The sequence below is a fragment of the Buteo buteo genome, chromosome 9 (assembly GCF_964188355.1).
Source record: "Buteo buteo chromosome 9, bButBut1.hap1.1, whole genome shotgun sequence".
In the NCBI taxonomy this organism is placed as follows: Eukaryota; Metazoa; Chordata; class Aves; order Accipitriformes; family Accipitridae; genus Buteo; species Buteo buteo.
The window spans coordinates 44,026,943-44,053,312 of record NC_134179.1 but is presented as its reverse complement, the minus strand read 5'-3'; the positions used below and the strand labels follow the sequence as shown (position 1 = coordinate 44,053,312).

Sequence of the window (26,370 nt, the reverse complement as noted above, 5' to 3'; positions counted from 1 at the left end):
GTGCAATATAACCACATGGGAAATAATAAAAAGTTCATGTTCACGGTTAGCAGTCCACATGACCGGCTCTGGCCAATCCCAGAACCCAGCCACTCATAAAGTTCTATCACAAAGTTGTAAATTTTCATAAAACAACAAGGAATTTATTGCATTTCTTCATGACCGGTTTAACAGCAGTCTTTTTCTTAGCCGCCATCTTTTTTTTAAACAAAAATAAAAGAATATGAAAGGGGGTTCAGGAATTTTCCCCCCCCCCCTCCTTGGTTGTATGGGGGGGGGGGGTGTTGGAGAGAAATAATCGAATAACGCCTCACACGTTAGGCTATGAACAATAACAGCCCCCCCAGAATAAAGAGCTTGGGGTTGGGGTTGGCTTTTAAATGGGGAAAGGCACAGTAAAACAGTGGGGTTCGGGTGGGATTTTTTATGTCTTTTTTTTTTTTTTTAACGCAATTGGGATCCTTTCTGCTGAAAAGGGCAATTAGATTTTGGGGGCGGGGGGGGGGGGAGAAAAAAAAGAGACAAATAAAGGCAATAAAAGCGTGGCCGGGGTGCCCATGCCCTGGGCAGAGCCGAGCCGGCGGGGTTCGTGCCTGCCGGGCTCCCCACGGCCAAAGACCCCCCCAAGAACCGCCGGGTCCCCCCGCGACCCCCGCTACAGCGCGGGGAGAAGTGGGGGGGGATCCGGCAAGGTGGGTCACCCCACCGGTAAAACCGCTGCCCTGGCTTCAGCGTATTAAAGCGTCGGTGTGACTCGCTTTGCCTTTTTTTTTTTCCTGGAATTCTCCTCAATTCCTACTTGCCCCCCGACCGCAGAGGTCCGTGCAGGGGGGGGGCAGCCAGCCGGGCCACTGCGGTCCAGGAACAGGGGGGGGGAAATTTCTGGAACCGCTGCTTTTTTTTTTTTTTTTTTTCCTTCCCATCCCTGCTATGCACAGAGGGCTCCTGCAAAGAGATTGCACCAAGGGATTTCAAGGGAAAAGGAAGATTTTCCTCTCTTTTCCTTTCCCTTCAAGAGAGAATTTCAGTGTGCAAAAGCCGTAATAGCTGCTGACTTTAATAATGGGCTTCCCATAATTGGCATATACAGCATATACTGCAAATCTGTATGATAGACGTGGGCGCGCAGCTGCTTGACGTGGCATCTTATTTTCGCGAAAACCTGCTAAAGGATGCCCTGCGCGCCTTCACTTAGGACATGAAGTCATCTGTGGTGGTGGGTGGTGAAAAAGCAGAGAGACAGAGAGGGAAGGAAGGGGAGAAGGTGGAAAGCTGCCATCGCCAAGTCCTTCCAAAGCTGACTGCATTTTTTTAAATTTTTTTTTTTTTTTTCCCTGTGCATCTTGCGCAACGCATTTGTGGAGTAAATTACGTGGAGCCTCCGCGGGAGGAATCCGCGTCTTTTACTGCGCAGCTTGGCAATGTAAATAAACAGGCAGGGGCGGGGGGGGGAGAGGGCGGCGGAGGATGCTCCCCCGCGCAAGTGCTTAAATTTACTCGCCTTTTGTTTTGCATTGTTGATTTTTTCCTGCGTTTAATTGCTTTAATTTATTTTATGCGTGCTTTGATGCTAAACATTATTTGGTGCTAATGAAAGAGTTCCAGTCCGCAGTAAAGTAATTGAAGGGCGGAGGGAGAATCTAAAAAAAAAAAAAAAAATACTAAAGGCACGGCAAAATAGATCGCTTTTCTACAAATTAGTTACCAGAAGAAGAGAATTAAAATACGGGGCGGAAAGACTATTTGGGCTGATTCTGGCTTCTTTACATTCCTCCTTTATGCTCTTGCCTACTTCAGTAATAGCCCCAGCGCAATCACAGAGGGAGAGAGAGAAAGGAGACCAGCGCGCCCTTCGAGAGCCCCGAATATCATCTATATCTTAGTATATTCGCCGAATCTATTGAAAAGGTACTAAAATTTTGAAGGGAGTGGCTGCCCTAAAAAAAAAGAGAGAACTTTAGGATGATAGATCGGGGCGTGCATTAATCTAAAAGGATCTTTTAGTACATTTATTTTACAGGGGAAGAAGCAATTCCAAAATCCCGTCTGTTATTTTTAATAAGAAAAGGGGAAGGAACCCAACGTGATGGTAGATTATTGGAGATTTCCTTTTTATTTGGAAGAATAATGATCACAGACAAGGGGAAAAATAAAAAAAAAAGCAACGCGTCGCAATTAAATAATTTGCTACTTTGATATACAATGTTTTACGTAGCACAATATTAATTCCTCTTCTTTTTTCCGTAGAGACTTGAACAAGGAAGAAATCCAGGTAAAAATATACACAGACAAAAGAGCATAGCAAGGAGAAAAGAACCACGGAGGTTACAGGGAGAAGGCGTAATAATCATTCATATTATGTACAGGACTATATACGCTAAGTGTAATTTGCATTCAGACTTTCAGGTCACATTTTCTAAATTAAAGGTGCTAAACACGACCACGTTACTTCATACCAAAAAGTACACAGCGAAGTACAAACGGAGATTTACAAATTACTTGTACTATAGGAAGACTCACATAGAAAAATGTGTCTATTCTGACTCTAAAGCCACATTTAATAGGTAGATAGTCATTCTATTGTAAAAAAAAAAAACAAAAAAAACCAAACAAACTTTAATATAGGTAGTATTTTTTTCAGTGTCAGGAAACACAATGTATCATTCCTAGGGTTTTTAATTATTTATGCACTTATCATGTATCTATTTTCATATATAGTCTTTTTCTGTGTGTTTTCCCCCCCTTTTCTTCTCGCGTGGGCTTCCACGTTTCCTGCGTCCCCCCCTCGCCCCTTTCATTCCTCTTCGTCGTCCTCCGCGTCTGGTTTCTCCTGACTGTTGGAGCCGGAGCAGGCAGTTTTATTCTCTTTTTTCCACTTCATGCGCCTGTTCTGGAACCAGATTTTGATCTGTCTCTCCGTGAGACACAGAGCGTGGGCGATCTCGATGCGTCTCCTCCTCGTCAGGTAGCGGTTGTAGTGGAACTCCTTCTCCAGCTCCAGGGTCTGGTACCTGGTGTAGGTCTGGCGGCCGCGTTTTCTGTCGGTGCCTGGGAAATGAATGCAGATTTAGATCAGTTGGGGGGTTTGGGGGGAGATGGTTTGGGGGGCTGCTGGTTCGGTTTGCGCTCTTGCTTTGGTTTTTGGGTGCAGTCTAGCAAGCACCCATCCACTGCGGTCCCACGGGGGGACAAAATCCTCGGAGGACCTGTGCAACCTGGGACAGCCCTTCTTTTTATTTGCAGGATCAACTCCTTCTGCCTGAGGATTTCCCTGCCTTACCCTCCCTGTTCTCAGCCCCCAAACCGCACCGGCTTTAATTTCCCTTCATCTAGGAAAAGCGTGCAGCGCTTTTTTGGGGTGTGTGTGTGTGCCTGTGCGTGTCTCCGAGGGAACAACAAACTTCAGAAAGTTTCCTGCCCTCGTAGCACCGCTCAGACTCTGAGCTCCTGCTTTAATTTTCATTTAGATACCAGAAATTTCGGGTGGTTGGCGAACAAATACAGAAAATACAGTCGAGCAGAGCGAGAGAGGCATCTGCTACCTACACAAATCCAGCTATTTGTCCTCTCTTAAAGCTGTCATCAGGGTGCCTGCTTGGAAGGTGTGTGATGGTCTTAATTATTTCAGGGGATCTTTTGGGCTCAGTAGTGACTTCTGGGGCTGACAGTGGGGCTGTTACCCCCGGGATGCTCTTGCGCCTCATCACTTACCCCAGCTCCCCCCCCCGACCCTCCAGCTGCCTGCAAGTGGGGTTTGGAAAGGGCCCAGCTCCTAATTGTCCCCTCCACCCGACATTTCCTGGAATGTGATTGGAAATAATTCTACAATATGGTGTTTGTGATCCTGACTCTATTTTCTATGTAAATGCTATGTATATCTATGGTATAATGTATTCTTTCCCAGAGCAGTGGGGATGGCGAACAGCAGCCCTCGGCCTCTCCTCCACACATTCCACCGGACTCCTCTTCTTCTTCCCTTTTTCTCCCCCACCCCTCTTTCTTTTTAAAAGAAGAAAAGATCCAGTCATTAAAAGGAGAAAAAAAGCAAAATAGCCAGGCTAGCTGTAAAGTAAAAATGTGCAGGTCGTGGAATGTGGGTTGTAAAATCCGCTGAGGGGAGAGCCATAAACTGCTGCTGAATAGGGATGACAACTCTATCTCTGCTCGCTGATGAAATTCCACAAGCACGATCGCACAGTGGGCATGAGGGACGGGGAAGGGGGTGGGCAGGAGGGGGGGACCCCACTTTTACGACCGAGGTCGAGTTTCTCGGGTTTTAGGCTCAGCAGATCCCAGAGCATCCAGGGTTTTTTTGAGCGCAGAACCCCGCGCGTTTGCCCCACTTCCAAACCCTCTCTAATGTGGATCCTCGCAGCATCACAGGCTAAAAGGGGGGTAAGGCGGGGGGGCTTCTTAAATCTAAAGTCAGATAAAAGCGGAGATGAAGTGTTTACGACCCAAAATATTTGGTCTTTGATAAATCAACTGTAAAAGTGAATGAATTATGGAGCAGGTAATGGAAAGAACTGACCACCAAATAAGTGTGAGGGTAACTCCTGCCTTTATAAGCCGCTATACATTGGCTGCTTCACTGTTTTTCTTTTTCCTCTGCTTCCCAGGGAGGCTGGCCCGCACTCCGCTCACCCCTGAGGTTTACTAATAAGACCCTCGCCGAATATTTGGCCGCGGAGGGAGGCTCGCCCGCAGGGATGCTCTCAAGTTGCAATCTGGCAAGGCAGGAGCGAAACCGGGGGCTGCTGGAAAATGAACTCACGCCTTCCTCTCCTCTCCCAGCCGGGACAGCAGCCCTTTCCCCCCCCTTCTCAGGATTACACGAGTGTAAACACCACCACGCCTGCCCACGGACACCGGTCGGGATGCTCCGAGCTGGGAGGGGACGGGGACACCCCAGCCCGGAGCTCCCAGCCCGGCCCCGGTGAGCTCCATCGAGGGAAATGAATATTTATTCAATGTTAATTGACATTAATGCCCTGAGAGGGAACGCCTCGGGGACCGAAAGCAGCGCGGCCGCCCGTCGTTCAGTCGCTTTGGGGGGTTGAGACACATGTGCGGGGGGCTGCGTGTCCCGGCGTGGGGCGGCCCCCGCTCCGCTCCTGCGGAACACTGCGCGGCCTTCCGCGGAGCTGAGCTGCCCTGCGGAGCGGCGGTGTCGCGGGTGGGACTCCCCAGGCCCCCAGCAAGGCCACTCTGGGCAGCCCCATGGTCCCCAGAAAGCTTTGCCCAAGGTGCGGAGCGCACCGCACCCCTCCGCGGTGATGCTTGTAGGGAGGTGACACAGATAAACGTCCTCCCCCCTCCATCCATCCATCCATCCGTCCGTCCGTCCATCCATCCGGATTCCGGCCGGAGTGTGACCGTTTTGAGAGCGGGGCTTTTAATTGCCCCGGGAATGATGCGTTGCTGTTTCTGATGGCAACACGCTACGCTTAATTGCAGTGTCTGGGACATTGTGGTGAGGGGCTGGCAAATGAAGGTTTTGCAATTTAACAGAAAACAAACCAAGCTTGCAAGCACCTCCCATAAATAGTTTCTTTCAGAATCTATATCTATACCTACATGGGGGTAGCACAATCTCCATCCTGTAAATATAGGAGAAGAAGGGGCTGGCCATTATTTCTGCAGCTCTGTCTGTCCCCACTAAGACAAACTGCCTTTTGCATGGCACATACACAGCCCCAGCAACACCAATAAATATTTAAAGCTAAAAGGATGGCTTTATGGCGGGGGGGGGGGTGGTGATGATGATGGTGTTCGCTCTCTCCCTCCGTTGAAGATGCGTTTTCGGTGAAACGTCATGAAAGGAGTTGGGGACAATTCCCCCCTCCCCTCCCCCTCCGCCACCCCCCGCGCACGCCAGCAAATAATTTACACTCCCCTTAGCCCCCCCCCCCCCCCCGACCCCGGGCTCTTTTCTTTAGGGAGGCTGGGGCTTACCTGTGCTCCTCATCCAGGGGTAGATACGAAAGTTACTGTCGCTTTGCAAATCTGAATCCCTCTGGTCCGTTTTGCTGCAATTCTGCTTGGAGGCATCACCCGGGCACATCATGGAGAGATTTTGTTCGAAAGGGGAACAGTGCATGTTGAAAGAACCCGGCTCCAGGCCGTAACCGGAGGAATACATGCTGGGGGGCTGGGGGTGCACGGCGCTGCCACTGGAGTAAAGCCCGGGCATGGAGGCGGCGAAGGGAGGCGTGGATCCGGCCCCATACCCCGCTCGCTGGGTGTTGGAGGCGAAAGCGCAAGAAGTTTGCTCGGGAAAGACTCCGGATGGGAAAACCGAACTTGCGGCTTGATATTTAGAAAATAAAGCATTCGCATAATACAATGAACTCATAATTTGGCCGGGTGATTTGTAGGTCGGGACGTTTTAGTGTCGGTTTTACGAGGTACCGTGATATATTACGGAATTAGAGTCCAGATTTACACCAAAAAGGAGCCCTTTTTCCTCCCGGCCCATGTGACGCGCGGGCACGTGGCTCCGGCGGCGCCAATCGCCGGCCGCTCCCTCCTCGGGGGCAAAAAAAAAAAAAATAAAAAAAAATTGTGGTGCTGCTGGATTTATAAAATATGATAAATAATTGATGCGATATAAAACCCTCCAAGATCTATGCTGGAAGGGGTGAAATTGGTGCTGGAGTCGATAAGCAACCTGTAATCAGTTTTCGGCTCTAAGCGAGGGAGAAAGAGGGAAAAAAAAAAAGGGGGGGGGGGTAAAGCACGTTGCTGATAAACCAGCGTCTCCCTCTCGGTCTCTCTCTGCTGGAGGAAAAGGAAGGGAGCTCTATTTATCCCTTTATTGATCCCCTCTAAAATTCCCTCCTTCGCACCATTTCCTCGGCTCCGAGGTACTTTTTCACAAGACTGTACATAATTCCTTCCCTTCCCCCCTTGACCCTCTCCCCCTCCCCGGCCACCCCCCCCCCCCAAAAAAAAAAAAAAAAAAAAAAGACAAATGTCTCATTGATACCTAATAGTTTCAGGGTTCTTTTTTCCCAAATGCCATTCAGCTCTATATCTAATTTATTCCAGTGCCACGGGCTTTGAGCTTCGTATTGAGCTGGCATTTGCTTTTCTTGTTGCGAAAAATAGAGAGTGTACAGATCCCTTGTTTAGCGTGTCAGCGGTTCTGCAGGACTCAATTACAGTTAGAAGTAAAACCTTACCAGCTGGCTGATTTGCTTTCTGCTGGAGAAGCAGAGAGACCTTCCAAAATGTGATCTGCTTCAATTTTTTTTTAGGGGGGTCGTGGGGGGGGGGAGTTAGAAAGAAAGAAAGAAAGTCTTACAGGCAGGAAAAGCAGCCCAGACAATGGTGGATGTGCATCTAGGGTTTGTGCTGTTTCTCCTTTCCCAAGGTTATGTTGCAAGGGGATGGGTGTGCATCCCCGCACTCCTCTATTGCCATGGCAGGGCAGCTTGAGAGGCGAAGGAGCAGAAAAGCAGCTCAGCTGCGCGACTGCCTGCCAAGATTTTTTTTTTTTTTTTTTTTTTTCCCAGCGAGATAAGTGGGAGGAAAGGAGAGGGAGACCCAGAGCTGGGCTTCATCTTGCGGGGACAGTGGGGTGGGAGAGGAAAGAGGGAGAAAGGAGGAAGGAGAAAGGAGGAAAGAGAAAGGGGGGGGGGGGAAGCCACAAAAAAAAACCAAAACAGCACACGTTACCTTCAGGAAGGATTTCCACCGAGCCTCCCAACCTGTCACCACCCAGGAACTGTTAGAAACAACAACAAGAGCAGAAGCCATCGCAGTTGCCCCGGGTCCCCCCCCCTTCCCCACGGCTCCCAGGCAGCAGCTCCCCGGCCCCAGTCCCTGCCTCCGCCCGTCCCAGCAGCGATCCAGCCCGCCAGCATCTCTCCAGGCAAAGAAGGCTTTGATGGCCAGGGCTGCAGCTCCGACACAATTGACTTTTATTTCCTTTCTATCAAAGTGGTCCTGGAGGAAATGGAGCAGGGTAAAAGAATGATGTCACGGAATTCTCGCTTGTAAACTTTATTGTAACTTTCTTCCGCCGCTTCCAGGTTTAGACAATAGAACAAAGTGATGAAAGAACAACAAAATATATCATTAGTTCCCCCAATAAAGTAATTCACGTATACAGTATACATTCTTTTTCACAGTTAACCTAAAGATCACTTTACAACTTGCTTCACTGTGCGCATGCTAACTAAAGGAGAGAAAAAAGCTTTTTTTCTTGTCTTTTTTTTCTTTTTTTTCCCTTTTTTTTGGAAGAGACATTTAAAAATTGTAAACAAAAACAAAAAAAAAAAGAAAGAAAATCCCGAACCAAAGAAAAGAACAGAAGTAAGGAAAGTGAAGAGAGAAAGAGAGAGAAAGAGAGAGATAACTATAGCATAAATAGGCAGTTTCATGTTGTTGGGATGTTTGTTTCAATAGCTACCTCCAGTACATACAGATAAACCACAACAAAAAGAGGTGGAAAATAAAAAAAAAAGTGCACAAATGTAATTTCACGTAACTCCTATAGCATTGAAAGCTATGTTAACCAACCCACCCCCCAGGAAAGAAGAGAGAGACAGAGAGAAAGACAGAGAGAGAGAGAAAATTTCACAGTCATGTTTTACATAAGCTATTGCGTTACACTACCACTAGTTAATAACTGGCAAAAGGCAGGAGAGACCTCCCGATCACTTTTGCATACTGTTCATTGTATCAAAGGATAATCAGGAAAGTGGTGCTTACAGCTATATTGTTTTACAGCAATAAAAGGGTTTTTTTTTTCCTTTCTCTTTTCTATGCATTGTTGGTTTTTTTCCCACCCCTCCCTTACATTAACTGCCATTAACGTGGGGCTCAGGGGCTCTTCCACCCCAGCAGCGCTTGCCTTTCAGTCCTTAAAAATCCTTTTATTTCTTGTCCGCCTTCTGTGCTTCCCCTTCCTCGTCCACCTCCTGGGCTCTTTCCATTTTCTGTTTTTCCAGTTCTTCCTGCTCGCATTTGCTGCTGGGAAACTTGTCTTTGTTGTTTTCCTTTTTCCATTTCATCCTCCTGTTCTGGAACCAGATTTTGACCTGCCTTTCTGTCAATCCCAGGGCATGCGAGACCTCGATCCTCCGTTTGCGGGTCAGGTAGGGATTAAATAGAAATTCCTTCTCCAGTTCCAGCGTCTGGTAGCGGCTGTAGGTTTGCCTCCCCCTCCTCCGTCCAGCGGCTGCTGGGGAATTGCAAAGGTTGGGTGGAAGAGGGGAAGAAGAGAAGGAGGTTGAAAGATACATAAACCAGGCTCGGGAATAGGCACACACAGGCTCACACCCGCTCACACACACTCACACACACTCACACACACACACAGAGGCACGGGAGGGGGAGGAAGAAAGGACTCGCAGGAGCAAAGGCAGGAAGCAAACAGGGAGAGGGAAAGGCTCCTGTAGAATATTATAAAAGGGAAGATGGTTATAAAGGAAAGGGGTGATGGTGACAGGGGAAAGGGGGGGGGGGGATCACCCACCAGCCCACTCCGAGCAGCCCAGCTAAAGCCTGCACTTGCACACTTATTATTACCCGAACCACAACAACAACAACAACAACAGACTCCGGCTCTTTGGGATCCCGCAAAAAAAAAAAAAAAAGAAAAAAAAAAAAGAAAAGAAAAAAAAGAGCTGCAGCCCGGGGAGAGCAAGCAGCACCACCGAAATCCCAAATCAAACGCAAAACAAAAATGAAGGGGCTTTTTAAGGCTATAAAAGTGCCATAAACTTTAAGGACGCTTCCTTCCACAGAAAGCCCGGCTCGCTCAGCCCCCAGAAGAAAAGGTCTCCTTCAGGGTAATTAAACTATAAAGCAATTTACAAGTGCAAAAGTTTACCCCCATAAAGCAGTAAAATACAGTCACCGGGGAAGAAAAAGGGAGCGAAAGCAAGCAAGCAAGCGAGAGGGGCAGAAAGCAAGCAAGAGGGCTACTTTTGGGGCTCAGGAGCTGCCTCCTCGCTGTCCTTTCCATCTCGCCTCACCTTGCGGTCGCATCCAGGGGAAAAGCTGGGTCGGAGAAGGGCTCTGCTCCGAGCTCTCCGCCTCCTCTCCAAGGCCGCTGGCAGCAAGCTTGCAGTCCGTGTACTGCACCAAGTCCGACTCCTGGGCGCTGAAGAGGCTCTGCCTTTGCAAGGGGTCGTAGCCATAGAAGTTGCTGGGGTCCCCATGGCACGCCACGGCGCAGGGATTCTGTTGGTAAGGGGAGCTGGAGAGTGAGGATGCTCCGTGGTAAAACTCCTGGATTTGGGTCGGATGCTGGAAGGTGCCCCCCGTGCTGGGTCCGTACACCACCGTGGGTCTGCCCCCAAGATCCTGAGCGAACCCACAGTCATAGTAATTGGGACGCAAGGAGTCCCCGGTTTTGTATTTGGAGAAGAGTGAGTTGACAAAATAAGAGCTCATTTTAATTTAAATAAGAATATTTGTTTGGAGGAGGAAGAAAATAAAAAAAAAAAAAAAAAAAAAAAAAAGAAGCCAACCAAACCAGACCACGGGAATCTATTAGCAAAAAAAGAAAGCGCTAAGATGCTAAGCAACGACAGTTTGTGATTTCCAGGAATATAAAAGGAGGATATAATCAAAACTCTAAGCCTGCATGATATTGAATTCTTTCCTCCCCCCCACCCCTAAAAAAAAAAAAAAAATCGCCACTTAAAGAGTTCTCGCTTTACATTTCCAAGAAGAGATGCCAGTTCATAAACAGTTTTCAGTGATTTACTTCAGCGCAAATGAGTTGTTTCATATTTTGCAGTGTCTTTTCATGATCATTTGCATCTATTACCAAAACCTCATCCTATTGGCTTCTCCTTACTCCACACGGACTCTGCACTGCATGATTGTGAAAGGAAGAGTGTGAGAGAATAAAGAAGGAAAAGCAAGCGAGGGGGAGCGAGAGAGGGAGAGGGAGCGAGCGAGAGAGAGAGAGAGGGAGCGAGAGGGGAAGGGAGAAGGAGGTGGGGTGAATATACGGATTAAATATGTTTAACTACCTACATTAATGAGATATCGCTCGCCTCACAACAAATCACATACCTAGACCACCCAAAAGATTGATTTTTGGGGAGTGTTGGAAAATTAAAGAGAAGCGCTCGCAGTCGTTAATTTCAAAATTTTAACGAGGCAGTTTTAGCCTTTTTAAATGTCAGGGTCGCTTTGGAAAACTGTAAAAGAACACGATTTAATTGCTACCAGTTTTAAAAGGTCCTATAAATGTAATTGGTATTTTAATACAAGTTATCAAATCATACAGCTTCTTACCCTAAACATATTTTAAAACAAACGAGGTAGTCATATTTAACATTTTAATGATCAATTTCCTTATTATTGATAAAGGTTTAACTATCACATGAAGGGAATTGCATTTGTAATAGCCCCAAAAAAGGCTGTAAACTGTTTAACAAACTATAAAACGCCATAAAGCCGGGGATGTTGTTGTTGTTTATACCGCACTACATAAAAGCCGTTAGGATTTTACGAGTTCGTTCCTCTACTGCTATAAACCAGAGGTTTCGATTGGACCCGTCCGCATTACAGCGAGATGTTGAGGTGTCAATATTGAATTAAAATGATTATAGTTTTTCATATATAACATTGACTTTTTGTGTCTCTCCCGCAGCCCCCCCCCGCCTCCTCCCCCGCCGAGGACTTGTTCAAGATGTGGTCGGGGATGATTGCGAACTCAAAGTATTGTGTCGCTTATCACATCCAGAACAGAACCTTTATGGTCAGTAACTGATGGCTGTTCCCTACCTCACCCCGTCCTCAATAACTTCCATTTTTTTCCCCCTTTTTTTTTTTTTTTAATTTTTGCATGATACTTCTAATGAAAACTGGGGAGAAGAGGGGGATGGGGTAAGGGAGAGAGGAGACAGGCTTTCTGTTTTATTGGCATTTGGTAACAACGGAGCAAACTTACCCCTAAGATGCCAACGCTGCGATTTTCCACCATCTAAACACACAGGGGGTAGATTTTGAAATTCATTTCTCGCAGTCAGCAAATATTACCGAGACGTATTTCAGCTAATAACGACACCAAACCCTCCCAACCCAAACGCTGCCCCAGCCTGCCTAAACACCCACGACGCCCCTCCAAGCTCCTCGCAATGCCAGCTATATTTCCCAATCCTTCAACCTTCAATAGGAGTTAAAGACACTCTTTTAAACCTCCCTTTTTTTTTCTTTTCCCCTTTGCCCTGGGTAGATTTCTGCTGCTTCTCGTTGCATCCCTCTGCACGGTTTTGACACGAGAAAGGTGAATTAAAGGCGGTTTCTCTCATGCCTGCCTTCAACTGAGGGACAATTTTCAACCTCCACAACATGGAAAACAGGAAAAAGTTGAAATGTTTCGGTTAGTCTGTCTTGCCAGGGCTTTGGTAAAAAAAAAAAAAAAAAAAAAAAAAAAAGAAAGAAATACTTGCATTAAAATTGGCAGTGGGAATAGGCAGGGAATTAAGAAAGACAGAAAGAAAGAGAGAGAGAGAGAAAGAAAGAAAACAAAGATAGTAACGGAATAAAACTTTAAAACCATCCTTAGAGAAATAATTTAAGTAAATACGTTTCCTTTATTTTGTGTAGGGATAATTTCAGTCGAGTCTAAGAGCCTTTTCAAGTAATTATTGTTGTTGGAGTACTTGCAGTGGTATAATTAAGGCTTTTTCCCCCCTAAAAGACAAGTTAACATTTTATTTTTCTCAACACTTTTATTGTCGATTGAGCAGATTTTGGTTTCATCTTTGAACATAAAACCCCAGAAATGGTGCACACAAGTAAATAGAGCTTTGCAGCCTGGCATGGGGATGCTCGATACTAGAATTTTCAAGAAAGAGAGAAAAAAAAAAAAAAAAAAGGAATCGACTAAAGTATTTTTAGAAGAGAAGCTATCTTATTCTATGTGTATTTACAGGCGTACTCCCATCTATTGAAGTTTGTAAAGTAAAAAATAACAGGAATTCCCGTTCGTACGTGGACCCCAAGAAGGCGGGAGTGAAGTTGTTCTTGGAAGTTAACATTTTTATCAAGTGCCGTAGAATTTTATGGTCATGATGTGATGGTAACTCACCAATGCACCAGAAATCAATGGCTGATCTTAAATCATTCCTATACTGTACTCAGATTCCTGATGAAAGGAAAATGTTTCTATTATAAGAAAAAACAAGTGGGGATGTATGTGTGTGTGTGCGTGTGTGTGTCTGTGAGAGAGAAGATAATTTATAAATACCCAGTGGAGGAAAGATTTATTAGGAATTCACAAGGAAAAAAAAGAACCCCAAACCCTTTCCTAGGTAAACCTTAACTTTTCACTGCTCTGCATTTTACTGAATGCACAAGGGCAGGGTTTTCCTTTATTTTCCCCATCTATTTCTGTTTACATTTGTATTTCATTTTCTAGCATTTAAACAGAGTCTTGAGATGCTTAAACTTCGCCTCTTAAAACAACATATCGCATCCTGGTCTATTGTGTGTATCGGTTTAATTTGTTACATTCTCCCCCAGAATACTGCTTATCGAGGAAGGGGTGTATTTTCTGGTGCAACTTCGGAGAAACATTTATTCAGAAAATACCTGTTTATAACAATCTGAAAGAAAACCTATGCTGAAATTATTGCCACAGTTCCTTTCTATGTTATTTGTAGCTGAATTTGTCGCTGAAGGACTGGAACATCTGAATAATTTCGGTCTTGTAATTTTGAAGAAACAAAGGCCAAAATAAAAGTGAACTAATGGAGTTAGAAGTTTACATTTTTGCTGCTACGGCACCAGTGGAGTATTTATACCTATCACAAAACGTGGTAAGTTAATAGCCTTTTGGTTTAATTTACTATTTTGTAGCACTGAAAAATATTTGCAAGCATATTAAGTGAAGACCTTCGGCAAAGAGCAGCAGCATTACCAAAAGATGGAGCAACTATACCAAAAATGACCGGTTCAACTCCTAAAAAGCTTATGCTGGCTTTTTTTCCCACGATGCCTATGAATCTAAAACATATAAAATAAAGAGCCGAGAAAGCGCAGATCATCCTAACGGCTAAGGTGAAGAGCCAGGGAAAAAAATGTCCTGATTCTGTGCGCGCCTTTTCTCCCCGAATTCTTGGAGCCACTCTCTTTTCCAGTCCTGCAAGCGTAAATCTTCGGTTTGGAGATAATTAAGCTGTCCTCCCACCTCCACCCGAACTAGCAGAAGACAAAACCCGATGGTTTGGGGTTTTTTTCTCCCCTTTAAATGAACGTTTAAAATAGATGCGTGTCCCACCTCTCACCGCATCCCAGCATCAGATGAACTCTTTTTTTCTTTTTTTTTTTTTTAGCCTCACATAATTTACACTCGCGGGGAAAAAAAAATAGATGTAACCTATAAAATCGGCAAAATAGCTATAATTAACCCTATATTTTATGCCTCGGGATTATTCATGCTCGCCAGCAAACAGCCCGGTGGCTGCCGCTAATGAAATCAAGGTGTTACGCGGAGCCCCGCGGCCGAGCGCGGGAGACGCGCGTCTAGCGTGGAGCAACGGCGCCACCTAGCGGCGCGCCGCGGCGCCGCAGCCTGCGCGGAGGGGCGCGGGGAGCGGGGGGGGGGGGGAGATGCTGGGGAGGGGGGGGGGAGCAGAAAAAAAGGGGGGGGGGGAATGAAGGACCTGGGGAAATCAAACTAGCCAAAAGCGAGGGGAGGGAGGAAAAAGGGGAGAAAAAAAAGGAAAATGGAGTTTTTCCTCCTCGCCCCAAGTTTTACGCGCGGAAAGCTCCACCATGCAGTCGCTCTACCCGGCAATAAAAAAAAAAAAAAAGAGGCAAAACGGGTTTGCCTTTGAAAACCGCTATTGTTTCAAATTCCGAGACTAAACAATTGGTCATTCTGCTCTGGAGGGGGAAGGCCAGAGCTGTAAACCGATAAAGAGCTTCCCAAGCCCAGACGTCTCGCCAGAACTTCGAGTGTGTGAGCGTGGGGGTGCCTCTGTGTGTGTGTGTTGTTGTTGTTGTGTGCATGGCGCAGCATTCTGGCAGCCTGGAATTGCTTTAAAGGGAAAAGAAAAAAAAAAGGGAAAGGAGGGAGGAAAAAAAAAAAAAAAAAGAACAAAGGGAATCATCCAGAGCGCTGGATTTTCACGGCATCTGCAAGAGAAGAATAAATTAGCAAAAGTCCCTCCCCACCTTTTCTCTCCCTCTCTTCTCCCCCCTCCCCCTTATTTTTTAACTACCCCCTCCCTTAGGGGAAAAAAAAAGAGGGGGACTTTGTATGTGACTGAAGCAGAAACAAGAGCATTTACACGTTGGGTTTCCCCACATTCCCAAGTCGTTGTAGTAATTTAGGAGTTCCTGAAAGTTTTCTTGCACTGTTTGCTTTACAGCCGTTTAGTTCCTTAACCTTCAGAAATTTATACCCTATAAAGTTTTATAGCGGTCATATTCTTTTATTGCAGCACACTGCACTGAATTTTCCTTTTTTTTATGACAAGTTACTTCCCTTTCTCTCTCTTCCCTCAGTAAGCTCCAAATATCTTTCTTCTTCTTTTGTTTTCTTTTCAGAGCTGCCCCAAAGAAAGGATTTTTTTAAGAAGTGAAATATTGCCCTTTAGAGCGCCCATTATGTTAAAAATTAGTGGAAAGAGATTCTCGGTTATATTTCTCACTACCTGCTTCCTGCAGGGCTGAGCAGGTCTTAGGGTTTGTTTGTTTTTTAAATATAGAGATAGAAACACTTTCCAAGCGCCTGTATTTCTTCATGAGCAATAAAATGTCAAACGAATTTAGAGAAGGAATTATAGGAACCGCTCATTGAGCCCTTGGAAAAAGGAACCGCGTGTCAAATCCGAGGTGATGCCAAGCAGGGAAAGCGGGGTGGGGTTTCCCACTGTTTGTTTTGGGTTTCTAATTTTTCTTTAGCAAAGTTTTCCTTGGGCAGTAGGGGAATAAACCAAAGTAAGTCAAATAAAGCTAGTCCACTCTGCGCCTTTACTTCTGGTCCCGTAAGGCTGATGCGGGAATGCAAAGACTAAACCCTCCAAAACAAACAAATAAACATGCAAACTAACAGCCAACCAACCACCGATAAATGTAACCAGAAATTAACGGTCTCCAATTTAAAAACCAAAAATAAAAAATACTGAGAAGCGCAGCAAGTTTGCATGGGACCAAGTAAGCACTTGCTACACCGGAGAGGAATGATTTCCATTTGTCTCTGGACAATTTTTTTTTAACCTAAGCAAAAATTGATTCTTATAATACACTTAACGAGCCACTAAAGAACGCAGGAAAACACAATGAAAATATTTCTGAAATTTTAGATGAAGCAGTATAACACAATGACATATAGGTGCTGTTGTTCTAAAATCGATTTTTATTCTGGAGCATTAAACATCTCTGGAAAATACATCCGGGCTGATGCTACAGAAGACAGTTTTTCCAACATTTTTTAAGTAAGCATATTTCCTAATAAAATGAACTAACATTTTAAATTCTATTTAAAAAGAACCTTATATTGTAGTCTTAAAAATATCCGCTCTTTACCACAATTCTAAGGAAAGTGAAAAACGTTTCTAAATCCTAGTGGCCGATGGGCTGCAAACATCAATTAAGTCACGGATACGCTTCTGAAAAATATAGTAATGAGGGTTTAGGCAAGTCCATACTCAGTTCGAGATATGAGGAACACACCAATTCAGCATGAAGCAGATTTGAAATTCATCCATCCTTGAGAAGAATCAAACAAAACTGAAAAATTTGACTGCCCAGCTTAAGCACAGCTAAATCACCTTTTTCGACCCACTATCATTTTTGTTTTAAATAAATCCCGATTTAGAGGAATAAACCTGCTGCCACCAACTTTTTTCCCCCAGCTCAAAATGTCTCCGAAACTGCTTTTCTTAATTGAGTTTCGAGGAAGGAGTTTAGGGGCTTTGACACAGGGTGAAGTTTGGTTACATTTAACTCCCTCCGGCAACAGAACAGTTAAATTTTGCAGCCCCAAGGAGCTACTTCATGATGGAAAGTTTTACACGAGAAAGTCTAGGCATTAAAAAAAAAAAACAAACACAAAACCAACCAAAAAACTTTCTGACGAATGGTCTTAAACACTTAAAGTCTGGTTTCTTGTCGAGTGGAAGATTTTAATTTATTATTTTACCCCTTTCAAGAGGAATTGAAGTGGTGGAAGTTTCAGTGCACCGAGGCGCAGCTACTTGATCCTTATCTCTGGATCATGGGGGGGCGGAGGGGGGGGGGAAGCAGGAACACTTCCCAAAAAAAAACGCAAATCTGCCTATCGCTTCTTCCCAGAGCAATCTCTCTTCAGCAGATAAAAGTGGTCTCACAAAACCTGACGCTAAGGACACCCGAGTTAGCGCTTCTGAAATCAGTTTTGCACTGGGTCGTTCAGAGATACAGCAGAAATAAATTTCTTTTCTCTTTTTTTTTCCCCCACCCTATGAAAACAAGCCACCTTACACTCGCCTTGTTCCTAGAAAGCCTCCTGGCAGCTAAACATACAAATTTGCACACGAAGAAAACGAGAGAGGTTTATTTCGATATTTTCCATCCACTATCAACTGCAGAACTCTTCGCATACTTAAAAAGCCACAGTAGAAACAGAAAACGAGCTTCCACATTCACAGAAACACAACCACAAACACATTTTACAATACCCACCATATAATCAACTGGTACTAAACCCCCCCGCACCCCCTCGCTCCCTCCCACCCCCCACCCCCCCTCCCCATTCCCAAAACAAAGTTAAGTCTTACAGAGATAAAGGGAAACCAGTCCCGCACGGGCGGGTTGGAGAAACCTCCAGCGGATCTGTCAGATGAGAAATCAGCTCCGGCCGGCATGACATGAGACCAGTAAGGTCTAGGTTTGTTACTCTAAAAGCTTCTTCGGGTGAGGATGAGGATGGAGGAGGAAGGGGGGGGGACCCAGCGCGGAGCCGCCGCATCCCCCTCCCCGGTGTCACCCGCGGGACGAGGCTCCTTCCCCGGGGAAGGCGGCGAGCCCCGACCCCGGCGTGGCACCGGGCCCCGGAGGAAAGCGGGTGGCAATGGGAAAACATGCCGGGAGCTCGCTTCAGGCGAAAAAAAAAAAAAGAAAAAAAAAAAAACCAACAACCCAACAACACAAAAAAAACCAACCCCACCCCAACAAAACCCTACCGACATTCAAGTATTAAAAGCATCTCAGCAAAGAGGAGGGGGAAGAAATACACACAGGCTAGGGTTGGCACTTTATCTCTGCAACAGCCTACTGCTTTAGGAAAAGTCAATTCACAATAAATTATAAATATGCTAGCACTAAGAACACAACCTTCCCCTCCCTTATAGCTCTACTAAGGTAGTTTTTTAACTAGAAAATCCCATTCTTCCTCTCCTCTAAAAGTTAGGAATAAGTTGGCAGGGGTTCTTCCGCCCCTTTTTCTCCTAAATAATTTACAATGCGGCTCTGAGAGTGCCCCCCACACACTCTCTCGCCTCCCTTCCCGTCTTTTCTCCTCTTCCAAGTGACCCAGTATAAAACTACCAGATGAGGAGGTTTGCCTGGAAAGATCCTACTAAACTTTCAGGTCAAAGTCACATATCTGCCATGGCACGATTCAAATAAAAATCCCGCATAATAAAACAAACTAAATAAAAAAAAAAAAAAAAAAAAGACAAGGAACAAAAAAAATTTAAGCAATTAAAAAAAGGAAGAAACCCAGCGCAGTTGGGAGTTGGGCTGTCATTAACCGACTACCCCTGTATAAAGTTGGCGAATTGAAAATGATTTGTTGGGTGCAATTAAACGCAAGTCTTACGAATGTGTCTGTCTTGCAGTAGTTTAATTAAATCGTCTGGTTCCTTGGCCACCTCAACGTGTAAGTGTGAGTGTGTGTGTGTGTGTGTGAGCCGGGGTGTTGTGAATGTTATAGAGAATCATTGTCCTTACGTGGATAAAGAAAGACAGCGAGGTTTGGTGGGGGCTTGGGCCGGGTTTTTTTTTTTGTGGCCAGTTGTGTTTGCCGTCTTGTTTTCCATGGAGAAAATGCAAGCAGAGAAAGCTGCTGCTCAGACAGGAGCCTGTGTCTATGTTACACTGTAGGGAGAAGAAAAGGGAAAAGTGGTGGTGGGGGGGAAATAGAGAAAGAAAACAAGAGAACAGAAACAAAACCCAGCATGTGTCCCCAAAAAGGAGCTGCAGTTTTGGCTAAGTTGCCTCCTACGTGGCAATACTAAGAAGATAAAAAAGAATAATAAGCAACATCTCGCATGCAAAGGTGGAGATGGGAAACGGGGAGGTTTTTCCCCTCGTGTTTGGGGGATTTGGCAGCACTACAGTGGGGGTGCGCGGCCGCGGAGGCTGGGAGCTGGGGGGGAAGGGGGGGGGGGATGCTGCTTTTCTGGGTTTTCATTCTTTGCCCTGTTCCTTGTTCATTTTCTTCATTTTCATCCTTCGGTTCTGAAACCAGATTTTGACTTGTCTCTCACTCAGGTTGAGGAGTCTGGCCACTTCGTGTCTACGGTCCCTCGTCAGGTACATATTGAATAAAAACTCCTTCTCTAGTTCCAGGGTCTGGTATTTGGTGTAAGGGCATCGTTTTTTCCTGGAGGAACGGGCGTGAAGCCAGCTGGCAGCTGGGTTAGCTGAAAGAAAAGCAGCAAGATCAATACGATGCAGCTTGAGTGTTTCTCAGAAGGTTTTAATCATGCCATCAAATATTAAGATTATACATACGCATATGCACGCCCGGGTGAAAAATGCTCCCTGCCATAGGAGTCAGCAGCTGGGGCCGTATGAAAATCATACGGGATCGTCAGAGCAGCGCAGATTGGGGGGGGGCGATCCCGAAACACCACCGTCCACGCACCCCATCCCTCCCCAGTGTGCGGGGGGGACGACGACGACTGGGACCCCTGTTGTCTGTACGCACAGATTTGTGACTGTGCGCACCCATGGCTGGGTGGGGGTGTGTGCACACGCGTGTCTGTGCACAGCCGTGCCTCTGCACACTCGGGTCTGGGCACACCCGTGTCAGTGCACACTCGTGTCAGTGCGCACACGTATGTTTGGGTGCACACGTGCCACTGGCAGAGCTCCCCCCACTTTTCCCCAGGTCCATCTATGCCAGGTAAACACCCACATGCACTTATAGATTTGCATAACGCCCATATCTGCACGTTACGCACCATATCTACAAAGAAACCGAGGCAAAAATTATTAATTTTTTTTTTTTTTCCTCAGACCTGTTTTCCCACGTGTCTACAGATTTACTCCTACAGACATATCGCGCAGGAAAAGAGCAGAGAGAGGAGGTCTGGAGAAACCTTTCATAAATCCTGCCTATTTTTTTGCTATGTGGCAAGAAACGGTCTCGATACAATAAACATCCTCTGAGGGCTGGATGGACTCTGCTGCCGGAGATCTGGACAGTGTTACCCAGAGACTTGGACATTTGCAGAGCTGCAAATGCAGCCCCAAATAAATAACAGGCTGCCCGTCACCCTCGCGTGTGGGAGAAGTTACGTGGGAATCTTTTGCAAAAAGGACATTTCACGAATTAGCCCATTCAAGGGGGGGGGGAGGAGAAAACAACATTTTGGGAGCAGAAACCACCCCCACAGACACGACAGTGGTGAAGGTCGCACCCAAAGGTGAAGTGGGTTTAGGGTAAATAATAGAGCATTTGCTAATCACATGCAAATATTAGCTGACCGTTGGGTAACTGAGAGGCGGGAAAGAGTAAAATGAAGGGTTACAGACAGACCACGTATTTCTATTTTATTTCCTTTGCCTCCTCTGAAATTATGACTGAAGCCATAAACCTTTACACCAATTAAATGGACCATTATAAATATATACATACACACACGCGCGCGCCATCAGAACGTTTCCTCTACGTAAAATGAAATATATTGAATATTTTTTAAAAATAATCCGGTTAATCTTCCCCTGTAAGTACTGCCTCTTACAAATTTGCACGGCTATTTCCTTAATGTAATTGACTTGATCTAATATGCAGAATTAAATATTAAAGAGGAAGAAAGCTGTTAATAATTGATACTGTTAATCCTGCTACCCATCCTTTAATGGCAATGGAGGGCTCTGCTCCATAACGGATTTTTATTCGGTTTGGTTTTGTTTTTCGGTCATATTTTGGATCGTTAAAATATAAGACATTTTAAACGCCAGTGTTGCTTCATCTATTCACTAGACACAAATCCCTAAACAGGAAAGTGAATGGGAAGAGGTTCTGGCGCAGCTTTTCTTTAAAATCCAGCAAATAAATTAACAGATCCCTGTGCCATACACAGGGTGGAGATTCATTATTACGAAATACTTTCAAAAATTGAAAGAGTCAGGGAAATTGGTGGAAGTACTTTCTGCAAAACAGCTCCGTCTTCCAGCCCTGGCAGGCTCTCAACATCAGCCCAAATTAAACTATTATTTAAAACAAAATATGCGTCGTAACCACATGCCATAGAAACCACACAGCATCCTCTTAGCGCGCGGGTCCCTGCACTTACTTATAACTTAATAACATTTTCTTGGACAAGATTTTTATATATTCAATTTCAGGGACATTGAGCACAGAACCTGGATATTTAATTCTCTCAAATCATTCACCTCACGGTTGCAGTTTGTTCTGGATCTCTGCCCAGTACAATAGAATAGGACTTTCTTTTTGTGTGTGTGTGAGTGTGTGTGTGCCTGTGTGTCTGCGTGCAAGTTAAATGATAGGAAAAAAAAAAAAAAAAAAGTCACCATAACATCCTGCACAAGGAGGGGAGGAAATCGTGAGGGACGAGAATATACTGTATTTTTAATCGTACGGTTGCAATGGCAATCTCTGTTGCTGTTCCACGTTGACTGAGGGGGGGGGAATAGAAGTTAATTCAAGGGGAAAAAGAATGACTGTGTCAGTGCGTCCTGCACAGACTCCGAGGAGTTCTACCCTCGGCGGGGGCTGCTCCGCTGCCAGTTTGGAAAACTTCGGCTTTCACTGCAAAATATTTACCGTGGGGGTGAAGCCAAGTTTCTCTCTTTGCCTCCTGCTCGGGCTTTGGCTCCGGTTTACCTTTCAGATGGAAACCAGGTACCAGCCGGATCGGCACGAGGTGAAGATACTGATTCTTTCCTACTCAAACGCCATTGCATTATTCTTATTATTATCACCGTTATTATCATTATTCTTAATAATAGTATTATTAATAGCACTATTGATAGCTTTATTAAATATTTTCAAGGCGAGTAATTTTTTTTTTCTATATTTCAGGGGGAAAAAAGGACGAGCCAGCTCGCGGAAAAAGCACACGCAGAAGTTTAACTGTTTCCCCAATCTGGCTACATTACAAATAAAAGCTAATTAAGTTGGAAGCACCCCCCCCTCCTTTTTTTTTTTTTTTTTTTTTTTTTTTGTAAACTAGGAAGGAGCTTGGCTTTGAAATATTCATCCCCTGGACGGTTGCATTTCATAAACAAACACTTAAACAAACAAAGAAACAAACCCGAGGACTACTACTAAAAAAAAAAAAAGACACGACCCCCCCAAACCCGCGAGCTGCTGCGGAGGGGAGCGAGCCCGTCCCCGCTACACCGGAGCGGCGGGCACGGAAAAGCCCCCGCTGCTCTTTACTTCCCCCCCCCCCGTGAACTTTTCCTCCGTAATTTCTCCTCTTTCCCCCCTTCTCGTCCATCTCCCCCACCGCCACCCTCGGCTCCCCTTTCCCCACCTTTGTTCCCCGACATTTCCCCGCTCCCCCCGTCCCTTCCCCACCGCACCCGCGCAGATTTACTCCCGCTTACTAAAGTGGTCTCTGCTGCCGGAGCCAGCGCTCTGGAGGAAAGAGGATGCCTCGCTCCAGCTTTTGTCCGCTCTGGACTCTGTTTAAGCTCAGAGACGACGCTCATTTTTATTTTTATTTTTATTTACCGGCAGAGACAATGCCACCCCTCTCCCCTCCCCACCTCTCCCCTTAGGTTGGCATCGGCAAGCTGAGACTTTTCTTTAAGCCCTGATTTTAAACTTTACGCAGCATTGTCCCCTTTTATTGCACCTCCTCCAGCTTTTATACTGTTTACTTCCTCACTTTTATAACTTACTTTGATCTGTCCTGTCTTTGTCTTCGCTTCCTTCACAAACTTTATTGTCCTCGAAGCTGGGCCTTTGATTGGAAACGATCCCTTCCCTTGCAGCAGAAGTTTCTAAATTGTACTCCTGTGTTCCCTGTTTATGGACATCCCCGGGACGGCCCAGCAGCGGCTCTGCCTTAACAGATCCCTGCCCGGGGAGGTTCTCTGCTCTGGGTACTGGATCCAGCCAGCTCCGGAGATACCTGCTATCAGATGGGACGCTTTGATGTTGAATATATGGATGGTAGACGGCAGGAAGGGTACCAGAAGAATGTGGATTCAAAGGAGTCCAGGAGGCGCTGAAAACTGGAGGTTTTGGCTGAAAACTACAGGAGGGGAATTCTAGATGCTCATTGTGCCCAGCTTGCCTGGAACTTGTATATTGCCCAGATGAAAATTTAGCTGAAGGCGAGTCTTCACTTTCATGACTTATAATAGAGTCGACATAATAATTGCTAAGAGTCCCAGAAATGGACATTCTCAGACATCATACAAAGCACGGTTCAATGAAGGGAAAAAAATATATAGGACAGATCTAGATTTGTACTCTACCCCCTTCTCCAACTTCCCAGCCAACAAAGTACAGTTGGGCTGCTGTGTTGTGAGCTCCCAGCAAAATGATTGGTCAAACTTTTTTCGTGTGCCTGATAAAGCGTCAGTCTCGGCGTAAATCAATCGAAGCCGAGGGGGCTGCGCTGCGCTGTCATCCGCCCTTGCATTCCATATCAAGGATGGATTGTTTTATGTTTATGCAATGTTGCAAAACGTCAGGAGTTTCGAAAAGCCACCAAACGGCCAGAGCTGGGGCTAATATCCCTTCCTAGATTTGCTCCTGAAATATTATTGGGGGGGTGGGGGGGGTCCGGAAGGGGAGGGAGGTTGGGGTTTTTTAATTTTTTTTTTTTTTTTTTTAAAGAAAGATGCTGATGTGCTCGCTTTCCCTTTAATAACCATCATGGGGGAATAGAGATAAAAGCTATTCTTTGCCACTCGGGCTCCAGAGTACGATAGCAAAAAACCCAGAGAATAAGTACAAACCAAGGCGCGCCTGCCCCCCCCCTCCCGCCGTGATTTCATATACATACACATGTGTGCGTGCATTACAGGCATATATACATAAACACACACATATATGTGTTTTTGTAAAGGAAACGATGGATCTAGGTAGCCAGAGTGGTGGGGAGGGTGTTATAAATAATTAACCAGCTGGGGTGGGAATATGGATTGTTAACATGGTGAAATAAGGTGGATAAATATGAAATTTAAAATGTCACTGGCACGGACGTGGCATTGCAACTTTGACCAGCAAGCTGCCGAGCCGCAACCCCTATATACATCCAAAGCCTGCCTTCGACTTTATGCTTAGAGATATATATAAAAAAACATCTTTCAAATACCTCTGTATATGAACATATGTTCGCATGTTTCACGGCATAATCTCAGGGTCGCTTTGCTTGGGCTAAAATAGTTTCCCACATTGCTGAAATCAGAAGCCTTCATTTAACTTTACAAGGCTAGTAAAATACAGTGCGCCACTGATCCGGCTTTGTTACAGAATGCCTTAAACTTGTGATGGTTAAATAGTTTAATAAAACTTACATTAGCTTTCTTTGATTTTTATAGCCTTGAATTTATTGCCTGTGGAAAAGAAAAGGGGCCAAAAAGGAATCCCTCGCGTTTTCAGTCACCGTGCCCCCCCTCACACCTCACATGTATGTGCCCACGGTGTGTGTGCGTGTCAAACAACATCCACCCACCCACCCCCCCGCTTGCATTTTCCCTGTGTTTTCGAAAAACCCGACGATTTGGGGTTTTTTTCCTTCCACCGAAAGGAATGATTGACACAGGGTTAGAGCTCGGTGCGGCTCCCAGCCCAAATGATGGGGGGTAACGGGGTCAGTTTTACCAAATTATGATGATAAATCCGTTTATTGCAAGATGCTCCGATGGCGTCGTAAATGTTGGTTAAGGAAAAGGTGCTCTCTATGATTACGGCAAAAGTGTTTCTCTGGACTTCAGCTGTAACAGTCTGGATCAATTTGCCTCCTTTAATCTATTACCCCTCCGCCCTTCTCCCTCTCACCCCACCACTGAAGGATATTTAAAGTGAAGGGCAAAGAGATTTCTAGGAATGATAAATCATCGCGAATCCTTCCTGAAGTGTATAGAGATGGAGGTCTGTATTAATAGGCCAATAATAACATTGAGGGGTGCTAATAGCCGCCTGAAATGAAGGAAAAATATATTTCGCATTTCTCTCTGTCTGTATGAGAGTCTGCGCGCCTATGTGTCCATATGTCCGAGCCTACACAAAACGTATGTGGGAAATTGCTATCAGAGGTGTTTTATCGGTACTGGAAGACTGTGAAGGCGCCTAAAAACCTACACTCAAAGCCTTAGATTTTCCCTTATTCCTATAAGCGGTGCTTTTCCATGAGCATCTGCCCTGCAGCCTGATGGAGGGACACGTTTCCCCATGTCCAGGACCAGAGCTCCTCTAAATGAGGCGCTATTAGGAAGCTGTCCATTTTCATTTAAAAAAAAAAAAAAAAAATCGAGAGGGTTGGGATGATGGGCAAGGAGAACCGGAGCTTAATGCCGGAGGTCAGATTTATTTTTAGTTTTTGCATCCATCAGGGTAGCAAGAGCCCCCCAAGCAGCTCAAAATCCTCCCTGTGTTGGAGAAGCAGATTCAGTCTGCGGGCTCCAGCCAAGGTGAGGTTTGAGGAGTGTTTGGGGAGCCCTCGCCAACCTCTGGGCTAAGATCTTGCCAAGCCAGCCGTGGGTAAATGCCCCCAGGTGAGTACTCCCCACTGACCTGCAAAGTCTCCTCTCCTTCCCGGGGAGGGGGGGGTGCGTGGGTTAATCCAAAGTAACTCCACTTCACCCCTTTCGCGTTTAAACCGGTGAAAGCAGAGAAATCCCCTACCAGTGAGCAGCGTGGGGCAGGATCGCTGCTGTCTCCAGTGCATCTCACACGAACAGGGGTTGTGTGAAATGGGGGGGGGAGGAAATTCCTGCTTTTTCCAACTTTTCACATTTCTATCTCCTTCTCCCCCCCTGCCCTTCTTATAACTTCCTTAAGAGTTGGGGAGGTTTGGAAATGAAAAGACCCTGTGTCATCAGACGTGAAATACGAGCTGGTTGCTCACATTGTCATATTTCTCGGCTTTATTGCCTTTCAGAAATGATTTTAAAAAATCAGACTATTTCACAAGAGATTCGGAGGGACTCTGCAAATGTTATGAGAGCTTGGGAAAGGAAAGGGCTGAT

The 26,370-nt window shown here is 45.6% G+C and overlaps 3 protein-coding genes across 6 annotated transcripts; all 3 read right to left on the bottom strand.

Moving 5' to 3' along the window:
* Nucleotides 1-2,093: 2,093 nt before the first annotated feature.
* HOXB7 (homeobox B7) lies at nucleotides 2,094-7,592 on the bottom strand. Of its 3 annotated transcripts, none has more exons than XM_075036408.1 (3): nucleotides 6,989-7,592; nucleotides 5,956-6,309; nucleotides 2,094-3,048 (listed from the first exon to the last, which is right to left on the bottom strand). In XM_075036408.1, exons 1-3 carry the CDS (start codon nucleotides 7,083-7,085, stop codon nucleotides 2,795-2,797), a joined length of 705 nt encoding a protein of 234 aa, XP_074892509.1. In that variant the 5' UTR covers nucleotides 7,086-7,592; the 3' UTR covers nucleotides 2,094-2,794. The 3 variants fall into 3 exon arrangements, with proteins under 3 accessions (XP_074892509.1, XP_074892511.1, XP_074892510.1); XM_075036410.1 differs by having other exon boundaries at nucleotides 5,956-6,238; nucleotides 6,989-7,047; XM_075036409.1 differs by lacking the exon at nucleotides 6,989-7,592 and having other exon boundaries at nucleotides 5,956-6,359.
* HOXB8 (homeobox B8) lies at nucleotides 6,515-13,108 on the bottom strand. Of its 2 annotated transcripts, XM_075036406.1 has the most exons (4): nucleotides 11,921-13,108; nucleotides 9,987-10,833; nucleotides 7,681-9,190; nucleotides 6,515-6,689 (listed from the first exon to the last, which is right to left on the bottom strand). In XM_075036406.1, exons 2-3 carry the CDS (start codon nucleotides 10,405-10,407, stop codon nucleotides 8,883-8,885), a joined length of 729 nt encoding a protein of 242 aa, XP_074892507.1. In that variant the 5' UTR covers nucleotides 10,408-10,833; nucleotides 11,921-13,108; the 3' UTR covers nucleotides 6,515-6,689; nucleotides 7,681-8,882. The 2 variants fall into 2 exon arrangements, with proteins under 2 accessions (XP_074892507.1, XP_074892508.1); XM_075036407.1 differs by lacking the exon at nucleotides 11,921-13,108 and having other exon boundaries at nucleotides 7,681-9,187; nucleotides 9,987-10,970.
* A 4,612-nt stretch (nucleotides 13,109-17,720) lies between these two features.
* On the bottom strand, nucleotides 17,721-23,690 carry HOXB9 (homeobox B9). Its single transcript, XM_075036404.1, has 2 exons — nucleotides 23,068-23,690; nucleotides 17,721-19,610 (listed from the first exon to the last, which is right to left on the bottom strand). The coding sequence occupies exons 1-2, from the start codon at nucleotides 23,573-23,575 to the stop codon at nucleotides 19,375-19,377; spliced, it is 744 nt and encodes a 247-aa protein (XP_074892505.1). The 5' UTR covers nucleotides 23,576-23,690; the 3' UTR covers nucleotides 17,721-19,374.
* Between the last annotated feature and the right edge of the window lie 2,680 nt (nucleotides 23,691-26,370).

Excerpts from the sequence above, each read along its gene's own strand:
- HOXB9 (XM_075036404.1), bottom strand. The coding sequence starts at position 23,575 with ATGTCCATTTCTGGGACTCTTAGCAATTATTATGTCGACTCTATTATA. Across the intron at positions 19,611-23,067 it reads CAAAGACAGGACAGATCAAA|CTAACCCAGCTGCCAGCTGG; the intron begins GTAAGTTATAAA and ends CTTTTCTTTCAG.
- HOXB8 (XM_075036406.1), bottom strand. The coding sequence starts at position 10,407 with ATGAGCTCTTATTTTGTCAACTCACTCTTCTCCAAATACAAAACCGGG. Across the intron at positions 9,191-9,986 it reads CCCCTGGATGCGACCGCAAG|CAGCCGCTGGACGGAGGAGG; the intron begins GTGAGGCGAGAT and ends GCAATTCCCCAG.
- HOXB7 (XM_075036408.1), bottom strand. The coding sequence starts at position 7,085 with ATGCCAGCTCAATACGAAGCTCAAAGCCCGTGGCACTGGAATAAATTA. Across the intron at positions 6,310-6,988 it reads AAGAACCCTGAAACTATTAG|CCGCAAGTTCGGTTTTCCCA; the intron begins GTATCAATGAGA and ends CTAAATATCAAG. Across the intron at positions 3,049-5,955 it reads CCCCTGGATGAGGAGCACAG|GCACCGACAGAAAACGCGGC; the intron begins GTAAGCCCCAGC and ends TTCATTTCCCAG.